The sequence below is a fragment of the Aquarana catesbeiana genome, linkage group LG01 (assembly GCF_042186555.1).
Source record: "Aquarana catesbeiana isolate 2022-GZ linkage group LG01, ASM4218655v1, whole genome shotgun sequence".
Classification (NCBI taxonomy): Eukaryota; Metazoa; Chordata; class Amphibia; order Anura; family Ranidae; genus Aquarana; species Aquarana catesbeiana.
The window spans coordinates 334,958,983-334,972,283 of record NC_133324.1 but is presented as its reverse complement, the minus strand read 5'-3'; the positions used below and the strand labels follow the sequence as shown (position 1 = coordinate 334,972,283).

At 44.3% G+C, this 13,301-nt stretch overlaps 1 protein-coding gene across 2 annotated transcripts in view; it reads left to right on the top strand.

Annotated features, from left to right (window-relative positions):
• Nucleotides 1-13,301, top strand: part of LOC141145182 (Fc receptor-like protein 5) — a 162,726-nt gene that overhangs the window by 79,907 nt on the left and 69,518 nt on the right. For both annotated transcript variants that reach the window (XM_073631656.1, XM_073631648.1), the window contains exon 10: nucleotides 9,178-9,468. In XM_073631656.1, coding sequence (XP_073487757.1) covers nucleotides 9,178-9,468 — 291 coding nt within the window. The remainder of the gene's footprint in view (nucleotides 1-9,177; nucleotides 9,469-13,301) is intronic.

The following is a 13,301-nucleotide window of genomic DNA, read 5'->3' as shown; positions in this document are numbered from 1 at the left end:
GTGCACCTAGCCCTGCCATATGAATTTAGATAGTATAGTTTAAAGTAGCTAGTGGGAATTGGGTTTGGGAGGGTTCTAAATAGATAGAGGATTTGGGGAAGATTAGGCATTTTAAAAGCGAAGCGCCCCATTCATGAGAATTTAAACAACACCAGGGATGCACGACTTTAGGAGCCAGTGGTCGAGTCCATAACGTTATCTGGGACCAAATTGAAGTCTCCACAGATCAGCAGATGGCCTTGTTAGACTTTTTTCGCTGTAGATAGAGTCCTTTTGAGGAAGTGCATCTGGCATTGGTTCAAGGCGTAGATGGAGTCTAAAGTATATTGTACATTGTTAATAGTACTAAGTAGGATGATGTAACGTCCTTCCAGATCTGTAATGTATTTATGGAATTGAAAGGAAATAGTGTTCCTGATGGCTATTAAAACGCCTCTTTGTTGTTTTAGAATAGCAGGCTTGATATGTATGTGGGAACTGCCTATGTTGACACTGGGGAGATTCATCTTGAGCAAAATGTGTCTCTTGGACGCAAAGGATATCACATTTAAGCGATAGCGCTGATTTCCACATGAAGGCTCATTTTGCCGAATGATTTAGGCCCTTTGCTTTTCGGGATAGTATAGTGCTGAAGGACATTATAATGGGTGGTGGTGTGTAGCTTGGTTATAGTTGACTTACGGTTGAAGTAGATCGGTGGATGTGTCCACAGGAATGCAGTTGTTGTTGATGGAGGAAGTCTGTACTTGGATGCTCTGAGTGGGACTGCAAGAGCATTCTTTCGTCAAGGATCTAAAGAAAGGTATAACACTTAGCTTCCAGATTAAGGTTGCAAGAGGTTGCGAGAGTGCTAAAAAGACTACGACAGAAATAGAAATGAAAAATACAACTTAAAATAAACAGACAGTCACGTCAGCAGTGTGCAACTCTTGAGAGATGCTGACTGAACTTGGGGGAAAGTTCAAAAATCTGGTTGGTTGAGCATAAAGCCAGACCGGACTTATTGCTGTTGCCTAGTGATGGTAGGGCAAGGATCTTCACTTGTGTTTTGGTCTTGATGTTCCCACAGTTATGCCCAAAGTGAAAGGGGTTGGGTTTTCCGTGTGTATCCGGCAGGTTGCGTGGGGGGTTCCGGGATGATACCCCAAGAGTGGAGAAGTTTCATTCCTCCTTCAATGGTAGAAATTGTGTGGTGGGCTCCATTGTAATTGGCCAGTATAGTTGTTGGATGGCGCCACCTGTAGGCTGTCTTATGGTTAGTTAGGGCTTTTGTCACTGTTTTCAGTTGCCTTCTCATTTGCAAGGTGAATTGTGAGAGATCAGCAAACAGTTGGATATCTGAGTATGGTGCTGGAAGGGTGGATACTTCCCTTGTCTTTGATAAGATTTTCTCTTTAGCCTGATAGAAGTGGATCCTCAGGAGTACATCTCTGAGGACAGCTTCTTCTAGGTGGCGTGGTTTAGGTATTCTGTGAATACGGTTAATAGTGAGCTCTATTGGTGATAATTCTGGCAGTAGTGCAGAAAACATGGTGCTAGCATACTTGTGCAACTCTGTGGGTGGAATGGACTCAGGAATGCCGTGTATTTTAATGTTATTGTGGCAAGAGTGGTCCTTGAGATTCGCCAGCTTTGCTTTGATCCACATAGTGTCATCTTTTTGTTCTGTATATGCATGTGCTAAGTCATTCACTGTGTCAGTGCATTTCTCCATTTTGGTTTCCATATGTTACACTCTATCTCCCATATGCTTCATCTCCAGAGAAAACTTCAGGGAAGAGAGATTTGTCATGGAAGAGGATTGGAGGGACATGAACATATTCTTCATTGTGGTATCTAACACAGGCTGCCCTGATGTAGGGAATGCAGCTATGGAGGATTGCAGTGAGGAGATTGCATTATCATTGTGCAGGCCTGTACTCACTGTGTCTGTGGCCTGGTAAAAGGGGTCCATCCGCATCCTCAATTTTGCTGGGCTCTGGGAGACTGGAGATGATGGAGAGGAGTTGTGGGGAGGAGAGGATGCTGATCCACACCTCATTTCATGTGGATCATCATCAGGGAGATCCGTATATGCCGCGGATGATCATGCTGCGGCCCCGGCGGCGCCATCTTGGCTTCTTCCCTGTACCCGGCCAGGCTGAAAGAAGAAGGCAGTGAACTCTTTTGGGCCTCTCTCCTGGCTCCGCTTGTGGGACATTAGTGCAGTGAGTGCCGTGGGAACGTAGGGGCTGTCTGGGGGTTCTCGATGAGGCTGTTTTTCTGCCTGTTAGCAGTGTTTGGTCGGCCGTGAGGAGCTCTGAGCTCAGGCTGCCATCTCGAGTGTGCACAAGCCACGCCCCCGCGCCAGACACTTTTTGAATGCAGAGAGATTTATTGAGGGTGATTTACAAAAGCCGTGCGCCATCAGTAGAGGCGCACAGCGGGGCGCAATGCACATTTCAATATTTATGAAATGGTGCGCCGGTAACAGAGCTCGATTCCCCATTTACTATAGTGATCTTGGCGCACGGGAGAGTGCAATCTGTGCACCACTATGGACATGGCGCACGGCATCTCCAATTCAATATTGACAGAAGATGGCGGTGCCAATATTATGGGGTGATGTGAGGAGGTTTAGTAACAACTGCCCAAGTAACAAATATGCCCAAAATAGAATGAGAAAGTAACTTTTTCAGAGAAAGCCTGCTGTACCCACAAGTATGTTTAGAACTGTGTGAGATCAATGTAAGCAGTGCGCAAGCGCAAGTGGCTCCTGCGCTCGTCCACATGAGTTTGCGCACCTCTAATCTTGACAATTTTTTTTTTACGCTGGTTCACTTTTATGTATTTTTTTATGGAGATTTGCACACAGGTCATGTTAGCATGTTATGTTGCCAACATAGGGGGTGTGCCTATATATCAAGAATAATGTACAAGTGAATGTGAGAGGGTAGAGCTCCAAAGGGATGAAGCTAAGGGGAAAATACTGGGAGTATGCTATAGGCCCCCTAACCTGAGGGAGGAAGTGGAGACAGATCTCCTATCACAATTTGGATTAGCAGCAAGGATGGGAAGTGTTATCATAATGGGGAATTTTAATTATCCAGACATAGACTGGGCAGAGGGAACCGCGCATTCATTTAAGGCTCGCCAGTTTCTTAATGTCTTGCAGGACAATTTTATTGGTCAGATGGTAGACGCACCAACTAGAAATAAAACATTACTGGATCTACTGATTACCAACAATACAGACCTGATCACGGATGTGGAAATACGGGGCAATTTAGGTAACAGCGATCACAGGTCAATTAGTTTCAGTATAAATCACACAAATAGGAAACATAAAGGGAATACAAAGACACTGAATTTCAAAAGAGCCAACGTCCCTAAACTACAAACCTTGCTAAAAGGCATAAATTGGGATAAAATATTAGGAACAAAGAATACGGAGGAGAGATGGGTTTGCTTTAAGAACATATTAAATAAGGGCATTAGCCAATGTATCCCACTGGGTAATAAATTTAAAAGAGCCAACAAAAGTCCTGGATGGTTTAACTCCAATGTAAAAATGCATATAAAAGCAAAGGAAAGGGCCTTCAAAAAATACAAGGTTGAGGGATCATCCTTAGCATTCAGGCTTTATAAAGAATGCAACAAGAAATGTAAGGGTGCAATTAGGACGGCTAAGATAGAACATGAAAGACACATAGCAGAGGAGAGCAAAAAAAATCCCAAGAAATTCTTTAGGTATGTAAACAGTAAAAAAGGAGGACAGACCATATTGGCCCCATAAAGAATGAGGAAGGATATCTGGTTACAAAGGATGGGGAGATGGCGAAGGTATTGAATGTATTCTCCTCAGTCTTCACAAGTGAATCGGGGGGGCTTCAGTAACCAAAACTGCAGTGTTTATCCTCATGACACAACACAGGAAGCACCTCCATGGTTAACAGAGGACAGAATTAAAATTAGACATGAGAAACTTAACATTAATAAATCACCGGGACCAGATGGCTTGCATCCGAGGGTACTTAGGGAACTCAGTCAAGTGATTGCCAGACCGTTGTTCCTAATTTTTACAGACAGTCTACTGACTGGAATGGTACCAGCTGATTGGAAAAAAGCCAATGTAGCACCAATATTTAAAAAGGGCCCAAAATACATTCCTAGTAATTACAGACCAGTTAGCCTAACATCAATAGTATGTAAACTCTTGGAGGGGATGATAAGGGACTATATACAAGATTTTAGTAATAGGAACAGTATCATTAGCAGTAATCAGCATGGATTCATGAAGAATCGTTCTTGCCAAACCAATCTACTAACCTTCTATGAGGAGGTGAGTTGCCACCTAGACAAACGAAGGCCCGTAGACGTGGTGTATCTGGATTTTGCAAAAGCATTTGACACAGTTCTTTTCATGGACGTTTACTGTACAAAATAAGGTCCGTTGGCATGGACCATAGGGTGAGTACATGGATTGAAAACTGGCTACAAGGGCGAGTTCAGAGGGTGGTGATAAATGGGGAGTACTCGGAATGGTCAGGGGTGGGTAGTGGGGTTCCCCAGGGTTCTGTGCTGGGACCAATCCTATTTAATTTGTTCATAAATGACCTGGAGGATGGGATAAACAGTTCAATCTCTGTATTTGCAGACGATATTAAGCTAAGCAGGGCAATAAATTCTCTGCAGGATGTGGAAACCTTGCAAAAAGATCCGAACAAATTAATGGGGTGGGTAACTACATGGCAAATGAGGTTTAATGTAGAAAAATGTAAAATAATGCATTTGGGTGGCAAAAGTATGAATGCAATCTATACACTGGGGGGAGAACCTCTGGGGGAATCTAGGATGGAAAAGGACCTGGGGGTCCTAGTAGATGATAGGCTCAGCAGTGGCATGCAATGCCAAGCCGCTGCTAACAAAGCAAACAGAATAATGGCATGCATTAAAAAGGGGATCAGCTCCAAGGATAAAACGATAATTCTCCCACTCTACAAGACTCTGGTCCGGCCGCACCTAGAGTATGCTGTCCAGTTCTGGGCACCAGTCCTCAGGAAGGATGTACTGGAAATGGAGCGAGTACAAAGAAGGGCAACAAAACTAATAAAGGGTCTGGAGGATCTCAGTTATGAGGAACGGTTGCGAGCACTGAACTTATTCTCTCTTGAGAGGGGATATGATTTCAATATACAAATACCGTACTGGTGACCCTACAATAGAAATGAAACTTTTTCGCAGAAGAGAGTTTAACAAGACTCGTAAAATTAGAAGAAAAGAGGTTTAACCTTAAACTACGTAGAGGGTTCTTTACTGTAAGAGCGTGAGCTGTCTTCACCAATCTAAACTACATCCTTTTTCAGAACATACAACAGGGCCAGCTAGGAAAGGGGCGAGAAGAGCGATCACCCAACCCACTCCTGAACCATACAAGGCCACATGCACTCAACATAACTGGCTTCCCACTAGTTTAAAGGGGCTTTCCACATCTGCAGCCCCCCATCTGCAGCCCCCCACAACCCCAGCCTAGGGTTGTGTGGAAGAGGCCATTGTTCTCCTGAATATGGGAACAAGGTGGTTGACTTTTGGGGTGCCCGAGCCCCTCCTGCCCCCAAGCATCCACCCCCCTTTCATGGGCTGGCTTGCTGTGTGTTTGGCTAGGGGTTTGTTAGTGTGTGTTAGGGGCACAATATTTTTTTAGCTTGGGGTGGTATTTTTCACATGGGGGTTCTCATTTTAAGCCTTAACAGACCCAAATGGCCTTGTTTGTATTGAGGGGGCAGGCTATTTTTTGTTTCATGGACTGTGCATGTGTTTCAATTGCCTCATTAGCACACAAACTGACTGTATGTTATATAAAGCTTGCAGATCGCAAATTTTTATGTTATGTGTTTTGTTAATAATTTGTTTTGCAGATGCATGCTCAATCCAAGCATTTTACACTCCCCCTAAACAATTTTCATGCAACAGATTTCCCAGCTGCAGCTTAACTAGGCTGATTGGAATGGCTAAACACAAAAAGTTGTGATTTGTCTAAAAGCTACTTTCCTGGTGCTTTCATGGCAGCATATTCATGGATTGTGCGTATGCTGCCATGGATAGGCACCAGGAAAGGAAAATTACAGAGAGGTAAGTATTCAATTTTCCATTTTAGCACAGTGGTTCTCAGCCCCAGTCCTCAAGTACCCCCGACAGGATATGTTTTGGGAATTTATCTTAGCTAAAATAGTTGTCCAAAATACCAAGCCATTGACTCTGATTTAAAGTACTTGAGGACAGGTTTGAGAACCATTGATTTAGAGCACTGAGCTAAAATCAAGCTGAAGACAATCCTATTCTAATTGTGGGCATTTGAGGGAAACCAAGTGGGTGTTAGAACCCCTGCTTGTCTTTTTTAGGTTGGGCTTTGTGTCCCTTTTCTGAAAATTGGCTTCACTTCCTGTCACATAGCCAAACAGGAAGTGAGGGTAAAACCCTACCAATGTCTTTACTTGGGGACACACAGGTCAGTTTAACTAGTGTCCCCATTAGGCAAAACATCTACGCAGCTGGAAAGAAATGTAAGCGCAGGACATACATAACGGGGTGGAAGTAAGTACCAGACTGGAATAGGTAGAGGGCGGAAGTCAGGCCAGAGGCAGGCAGCTGGGTGTGGCAAGAGGGGAGGGTAGGGTTAGATGGATTGGTGTGCCTGGGATGATGGGGCACAAAGTTATACCAGAAATCCATAGTTTTTCACGTCTGGACCAGCCACCAGACATTTTGGTCCTACATGTGGGAGGCAATGATTTGGGACTACGTCCCATGCGGCAGGTCATCAAGGATATCCAGTGGGATTTCCTTTGACATGATTATTGTGTGGTTAGAAATTGTGGCCCGCACGTCATGGAGAGGGGCCCGATCGATTGAAAAACTTAATAAGGCCCATATAAAGGTGAATAAGGAGGTGGGCAGGTTCATTGCCCATAATGGTGGGGTGGTTGTCAGGCACTTAGAGCTGGAGATTGATACATGGAGTTACCTGAGAGGGGGTGGTGTGCATCTCAATGCATTCGGGATTGATCTATGGGCTTTGGGCTTGCAGGATGGTATCCAGAGGGTGTTTCTTGTGTGGCAGCGGGGACAAGTATAAGGTGTCACACTTGTGCCGCTGTGGCGGTTGGGTCCTTGACGATGGGTATACAACATGAGGTATTTGATAAAACAGTGGGACCCATCTCAGGTATGGAGTCCTCCCGGTTGGTCTAGTTCAGTCTAGACTACCGGATAGTAAGGTGGTAGGGTTCTGTGGTCAGTTAGCGAGTCCCAAAGCGGTATTTTGTGGCTGGGGACAGAACCTAACTTAGAGGTACCAGAGATTCCAAAGTTGGGAAGATGGGGTCGTCAGGGACCGGCAACAAGTTATTCGGATTGGAGCTGGAGTATTTAATAATGTTTATATTCTATTTTGGTTTTGAGTTAATAAAGGCCGAACCAGCCATTTAAATCCAATACAGTGTCAGTGTCCTTATTTAGTAATAAGTTGGAGTGGTAGGTACAATTTTGAGTTGGAGTAGTAAGTTATCTGAACTACCCTAGTCAAGACATGTACGCAGCTGGAAAGAAATGTAAGTGCAGGACATACATGACTGGGTGGAAGTAACTACCAGACTGGAATAGGTTAAGTCAGGTACTGGTCTGATAAAAATAACTTACTCTTACCGGATAGGAGGAGTCATGGGAAGATGGGGAGGAGCTGTGTGATAGTAGTGTGGGGGTGGAGCAGAGGCACATCATTCGGAGGCAGAAATCGTGGTGGAACGTCCCTCCCTCCCGCCCTAGTGGAAGTGGTTTGGCTGTGGTGAAGAAGACGGCGTCTGCGGTTGGGTCCTTGACGATGGGTATACAACATGAGGTATTTGAGAAAACGGTGGGACCCATCTCAGGTATGGAGTCCTCCCGGTTGGTCTGGTTCAGTCTAAGGTGGTAGGGGTCTGTGGTCAATTAGCGAGTCCTCGAGGCGGTATTTGTTGGCTGAGGACAGAACCTAACTTGGAGGTACCAGAGATTCCAAAGTTGGGAAGATGGGGTCGTCAGGGACCGGCAACAAGTTATTCGGATTGGAGCTAGAGTATTTAATAATGTTTATATTCTATTTTGGTTTTGAGTTAATAAAGGCCAAACCGGCCATTTAAATCCAATACAGTGTCGGTGTCCTTATTTAGTAGTAAGTGGGAGTGGTAGGTACAATTTTGAGTTAGGATATCTGAACTACCCTAGTCAAGACATGTACGCAGCTGGAAAGAAATGTAAGTGCATACTGGAATAGGTTAGGTCAGGTGCTGGTCAGATAAAAGTAACTTGCTCTTGCCGGATTTGAGGAGTCACTGGGAGATGGGGAGGAGCCGTTTGATAGTAGTGTGGGGGTGGAGCAGAGGCACATCAGTGCGTCAGTGACTCCATAGTGACTCTGATGAGGACACCTTATGTAGAGGGGGACTCTGATGAGGACACCTGATGTATGGAGGGATGCTGATGAGGACACCTGTTGTAAAGGGGCACTCTTATTGGGACATCTGATGTATAGGAGGACTCTCATGGGCACACCTGATGTAAAGGGGGACTCTGATTTGAACACCTGATGTGTAGGGGGACTCTGATGGGGACACCTAATGTATAGGGGGACCCTGATGGGGACACCTGATGTAAAGGGGCCGCTGATGGAGACACCTGTTGTAAAAGGGAACTCTGATTGGGACACCTAATGTAAAGAGGGGCACCTGCTGTAAAGAGGGACACTGATGAGGACACCTGATGTGAAGGGGGTGCTTATGGGGACACCTGTTGTAAAGGGGGACTCTGATTGGGACACCTGATGTAAAAGGGGACTCTGATGAGGACACCTTATGTTAAGTAGTTTTATTTTCTTTTACTTGAAATGTGGATGTGTTGGGCCTACTGTGATGGGCACAGTGAGGCTGCAATTGATGGGCACAGTGAGGCTGCAATTGATGGGTACAGTTTTATCTAGCAGTAATGATACATAATCACCTAATAAATGGCTTTTTACATTACTGCGTTATTAACTGTTTAATGTTTCAGTTTGTTTGAGCACCAGCCGCCACTGAATTACACATTGCTGAATTAACTGTAGTGATCTTTGGGCTCTAGAATAATTATTATCTTGTCTAACGCCTTCTGTTGTTGTTATTTCAGATGTACCTGTTGCTCCAGTTCTGACGCTGGTGCCAAACTACCAGTTGTATGTAACAGGAGAGACTCTTCAAATGTTATGCATGGCGGATTCTAGTGCTGATTACAATTTTAATATACATAAGAATGATCAACTCCTTATGAAGTCTACTGTCCCCGAGAAGGTATACCGTTATTCAATACTAAGTCTAAACCATGGTGACAGTGGAAACTACACTTGTACGTACCATAGAAACATATGGGGTCGAATGTTAGAGTCATTCACAAGCCAGCCACTTAATGTGCATGTGATTGGTAAGTTTCTCTTCATCATTTTTTTATGTTGCATAAGGCTCAGGTTTTAGTTCAAAAAATGTATTGCTTTATGCTAAAGCAAGATGCGTGTGCACTACTGATGCATGCAGAATATCGATAATATGCATTCAAGAAGTGAGAAAAAAATGTCCGTAATAACAAGTATAGGCTGTTCACAACTGAATATCAAAGTCACTGAATCATTGTTCTGATCCATGACAGTGCTATTATCTTTATGGAATTTTAATACATAGGTAGGAATAAAAAAAGAATTCCAGTTAAATTGTCAAACAAAACTAATATTTCTGTGTGTAAAATTAAATCTACAAGTGGTTCATCATGTCTGTCGGTGATTTCACTTGTGATTAAATATGGAGGTGCTCCTCTATCCACACCACACTGGATTTTTTATAGTAGATTTAAACCCTAAGCAATGACATTTAGTTTGCTATTACACCGCCGGTATTATAAAAAATCAGCTCTATCCTCCTTTTCTTTCACTTGAATTTTATTAGAAACGATAAGAAAAATGGACGCTTACATAGTGCAAATAGATTATGCGATAACAGAAACAGATTCAAAAGGAGTTTTTTTTCTCTGCAAGCCTTTCCCCTTCTTTTCTGTTTTTGAAATACTTTTTTTCATCTTTTCCATCGCTTGTTGCATCTCTGCGCTTCTGATTTCCTGTAGGCACTTCTGGTCTACATGCATGCACTACAATTATTGCTTTCATGGCATTTTTGAGATTTGTTATCTGATGGAGAACCATGCCTGCTGCCTAATGTGTTATCTGATGGAGAACCATGCCTGCTGCCTAATGCATAGTTGCCAACATTGTAAAAAAAATTTTAGGGACACTTTTTTGGCTGTAGGCAGAGTCGCATTATGATTAGGGGGCAGGGCCTGCGTTTATAGGTGTGGCACAGGGGAAAAAGTAAAAATGAGGCGCGCGCAGTGCAAAAAAATGGGTGTGGTTTATGCAAAATAGTGGGCGTGGCTTACATTGGCATGGCTTAAATGGGGTGTGGTTAGAGTCTGAGATGAATGAGGGATGGAGAAGGAAAGGGGGGGGATGGAGGGACAGCAGCCCCAGATCCTACACCACAATAGAAATATGTGTATTCCAGAGTTTAACAATCAGCAAATAAAGATACTCCAAACACCTGGTGTTAGCGCTTCAATCAACCCGGCACCATGGTTGTTATGGTGTCAGGATGATGATTAAAGCGCATTATTTCTATTATTACATTGTAATATAAAATTAAATCATTCAACTCACCATAATGCAGAATCAGTGGGACCGCTGAGCGTGTCACCTGCCACGTCGCCTGCCACCAGATGCCATCAGGTGCCCCCAGCAGAGTCCCTCCTTGCATCAGGTTCCCCCAGCAGAGTCCCTCCTTGCATCAGGTGCCCCCAGCAGAGTCCCTCCTTGCATCAGGTGCCCCCAGCAGAGTCCCTCCTTGCATCAGGTGCCCCCAGCAGAGTCCCTCCTTGCATCAGGTGCCCCCCAGCAGCAGTGGCGTAGCGTGGGTTGTCAGCGCCCGGTGCAAGGCAAGAAATTTGCTCCCCCTAACCTACAGACTTTTAGCACTCCCTGAGTACCTTCCCTTCCTACAATAGTACTTACCAGCCTGATTCCTACACTGACCTCTACACTGACCTACATGATTCCTAGACTGAGCATTACACCCACCTATCTGTCCACTACACTGACCTACCTGATTCCTATACTGACCAGTATATTGACCTACCTGTCCACTACACTACAATACCCGCTATACTACACTACACTGATTACCACTACACCACCCACTATACTACGCTAATTACTACAACACCCACTACACTGATTACTACAACACCCACTACACTACAACACCCACTACACTACACTGATTACTACAACACCCACTACACTACAACACCCACTACACTGATTACTACAACACCCACTACACTACAACACCCACTACACTACACTGATTACTACAACACCCACTACACTAAACTGATTACTACAACCCCCTACTCCACTACACTGCAACACCCACTACACTACGCTAATTATTACAACACCCACTACACTATGAGGACCCACTACACTGATCACTACAACACCCACTACACTACACCACCCACTACACTGATTACTACAACACCCACTACACTACAACATGAACACCCACTACACTACGCTGATTACTACAACACCCACTACACTACACCACCCACTACACTGATTACTACAACACCTTCTACACTACACTGATTACTACAACACCCACTACACTACACTGAATACTACAACACCCACTACACTACGCTGATTACTACAACACCCACTACACTGATTACTACAGCACCCACTACACTGATTACTACAACACCCACTACACTACACTACTTACTGCAATACCCACTACACTAACCACTGCCTGGTGGAACATGGAAGGGCACCAGCAACATGCTGGGGAGGATGGAAACCCAGTCTGGAGGTCATGTGTAGCAGCTGTGTCCAGAAGATCTTCCCGGGACAAAAGCAAAATCCCAGGAAAATAATCGGGACAAGCTTAAATCGGGACGAGGGTCCAAAAATCTGTATTGCCCCGGGAAAATCAGGATTGTTGGCAAGTATGAAAACGGTTGCGGCCAGAGTCAGTGGAGGGAGATTTTTGCAGCATATTTGGCAAGTACAGAATCACAGTATATATAAAATAATATGCAAAGTGGTTGGAGGGAAGCTTCAGAATGGCAAAGATATTTTTATTACAAATTATGTGAGCAGACTGCAGTTCCTCTTTAAGCTTTATAGCATACCTCCCAACATTTTGCAATGGGAATGAGGGACACCTACTAGCAAACGTATGTAGGCATAGGACTGATCTGTAGAACTACAAGAGCCAGCATGCCTTGTTTGCTACATAATGGCATTGCATCATCCAGCATGGTCTGGGGTCCCTGATACTAGTAACACCAGGAGACATGTTGTCTGTAGAACTACAAGAGCCAGCATTCACTGGGGTACTTGATAAATGTTGCCACATTTACAGATATCTAGTCTATAGAACTACAAGAACCAGCATGATCTAGGGTTCTTGGTATAAGAGACAGCATCCAAAGAAAACTAGTCTATACAACTACAAGAGCCAGAATGCATTAGGGTACTTGGTATAATTAGAGCATTTACAGATAACTAGGCTGAAGAACTACAAGAGCCAGCACGCCTTGTTTGCTATATAATGACATTGCATCACTCAGCATGGTCTGTGGTCCCTGATACTAGTGACACCAGGAGATTAGTGTTCTGTAGAACTACAAGATCCAGCATGCACTGGAGTACTTGGTACAAACTAGGGTGAAGAACTACAAGAGCCAGCATGCCTTGTTTGCTATATCATGACATTGCATTACCCAGCATGGTCTATGATCCCTGGTACAGGTGACAGCAGGAGATAAATGGGATAAAGAACTGCAAGAGTCAGCATGCACGGGGGGGGGGGGGGGGGGAGTGGTGGCATGTGATAAACAATCAACAGAATAAGAAGAACCAGCAATCACTGGGGTACCTAGTTACAGCATTTACAGATACATTGGCTATAGAACTACAAGAGCCAGCCCGCCCTGCTTGCTATACACTAACACTGCATCATACAACGTGGTCTAGGGTCCTTGGTATGTGACAGCAGAAGATAAGTGGTCTGTAGAACTACAAGAGGCAGCATGCTGTGGGGTACGACCATGCTGGATGATGCAATGCCATTATGTAGCAAACAAGGCATGCTGGCTCTTGTAGTTCTACAGATCACATATGCTGAATGGTGCAATGTCTT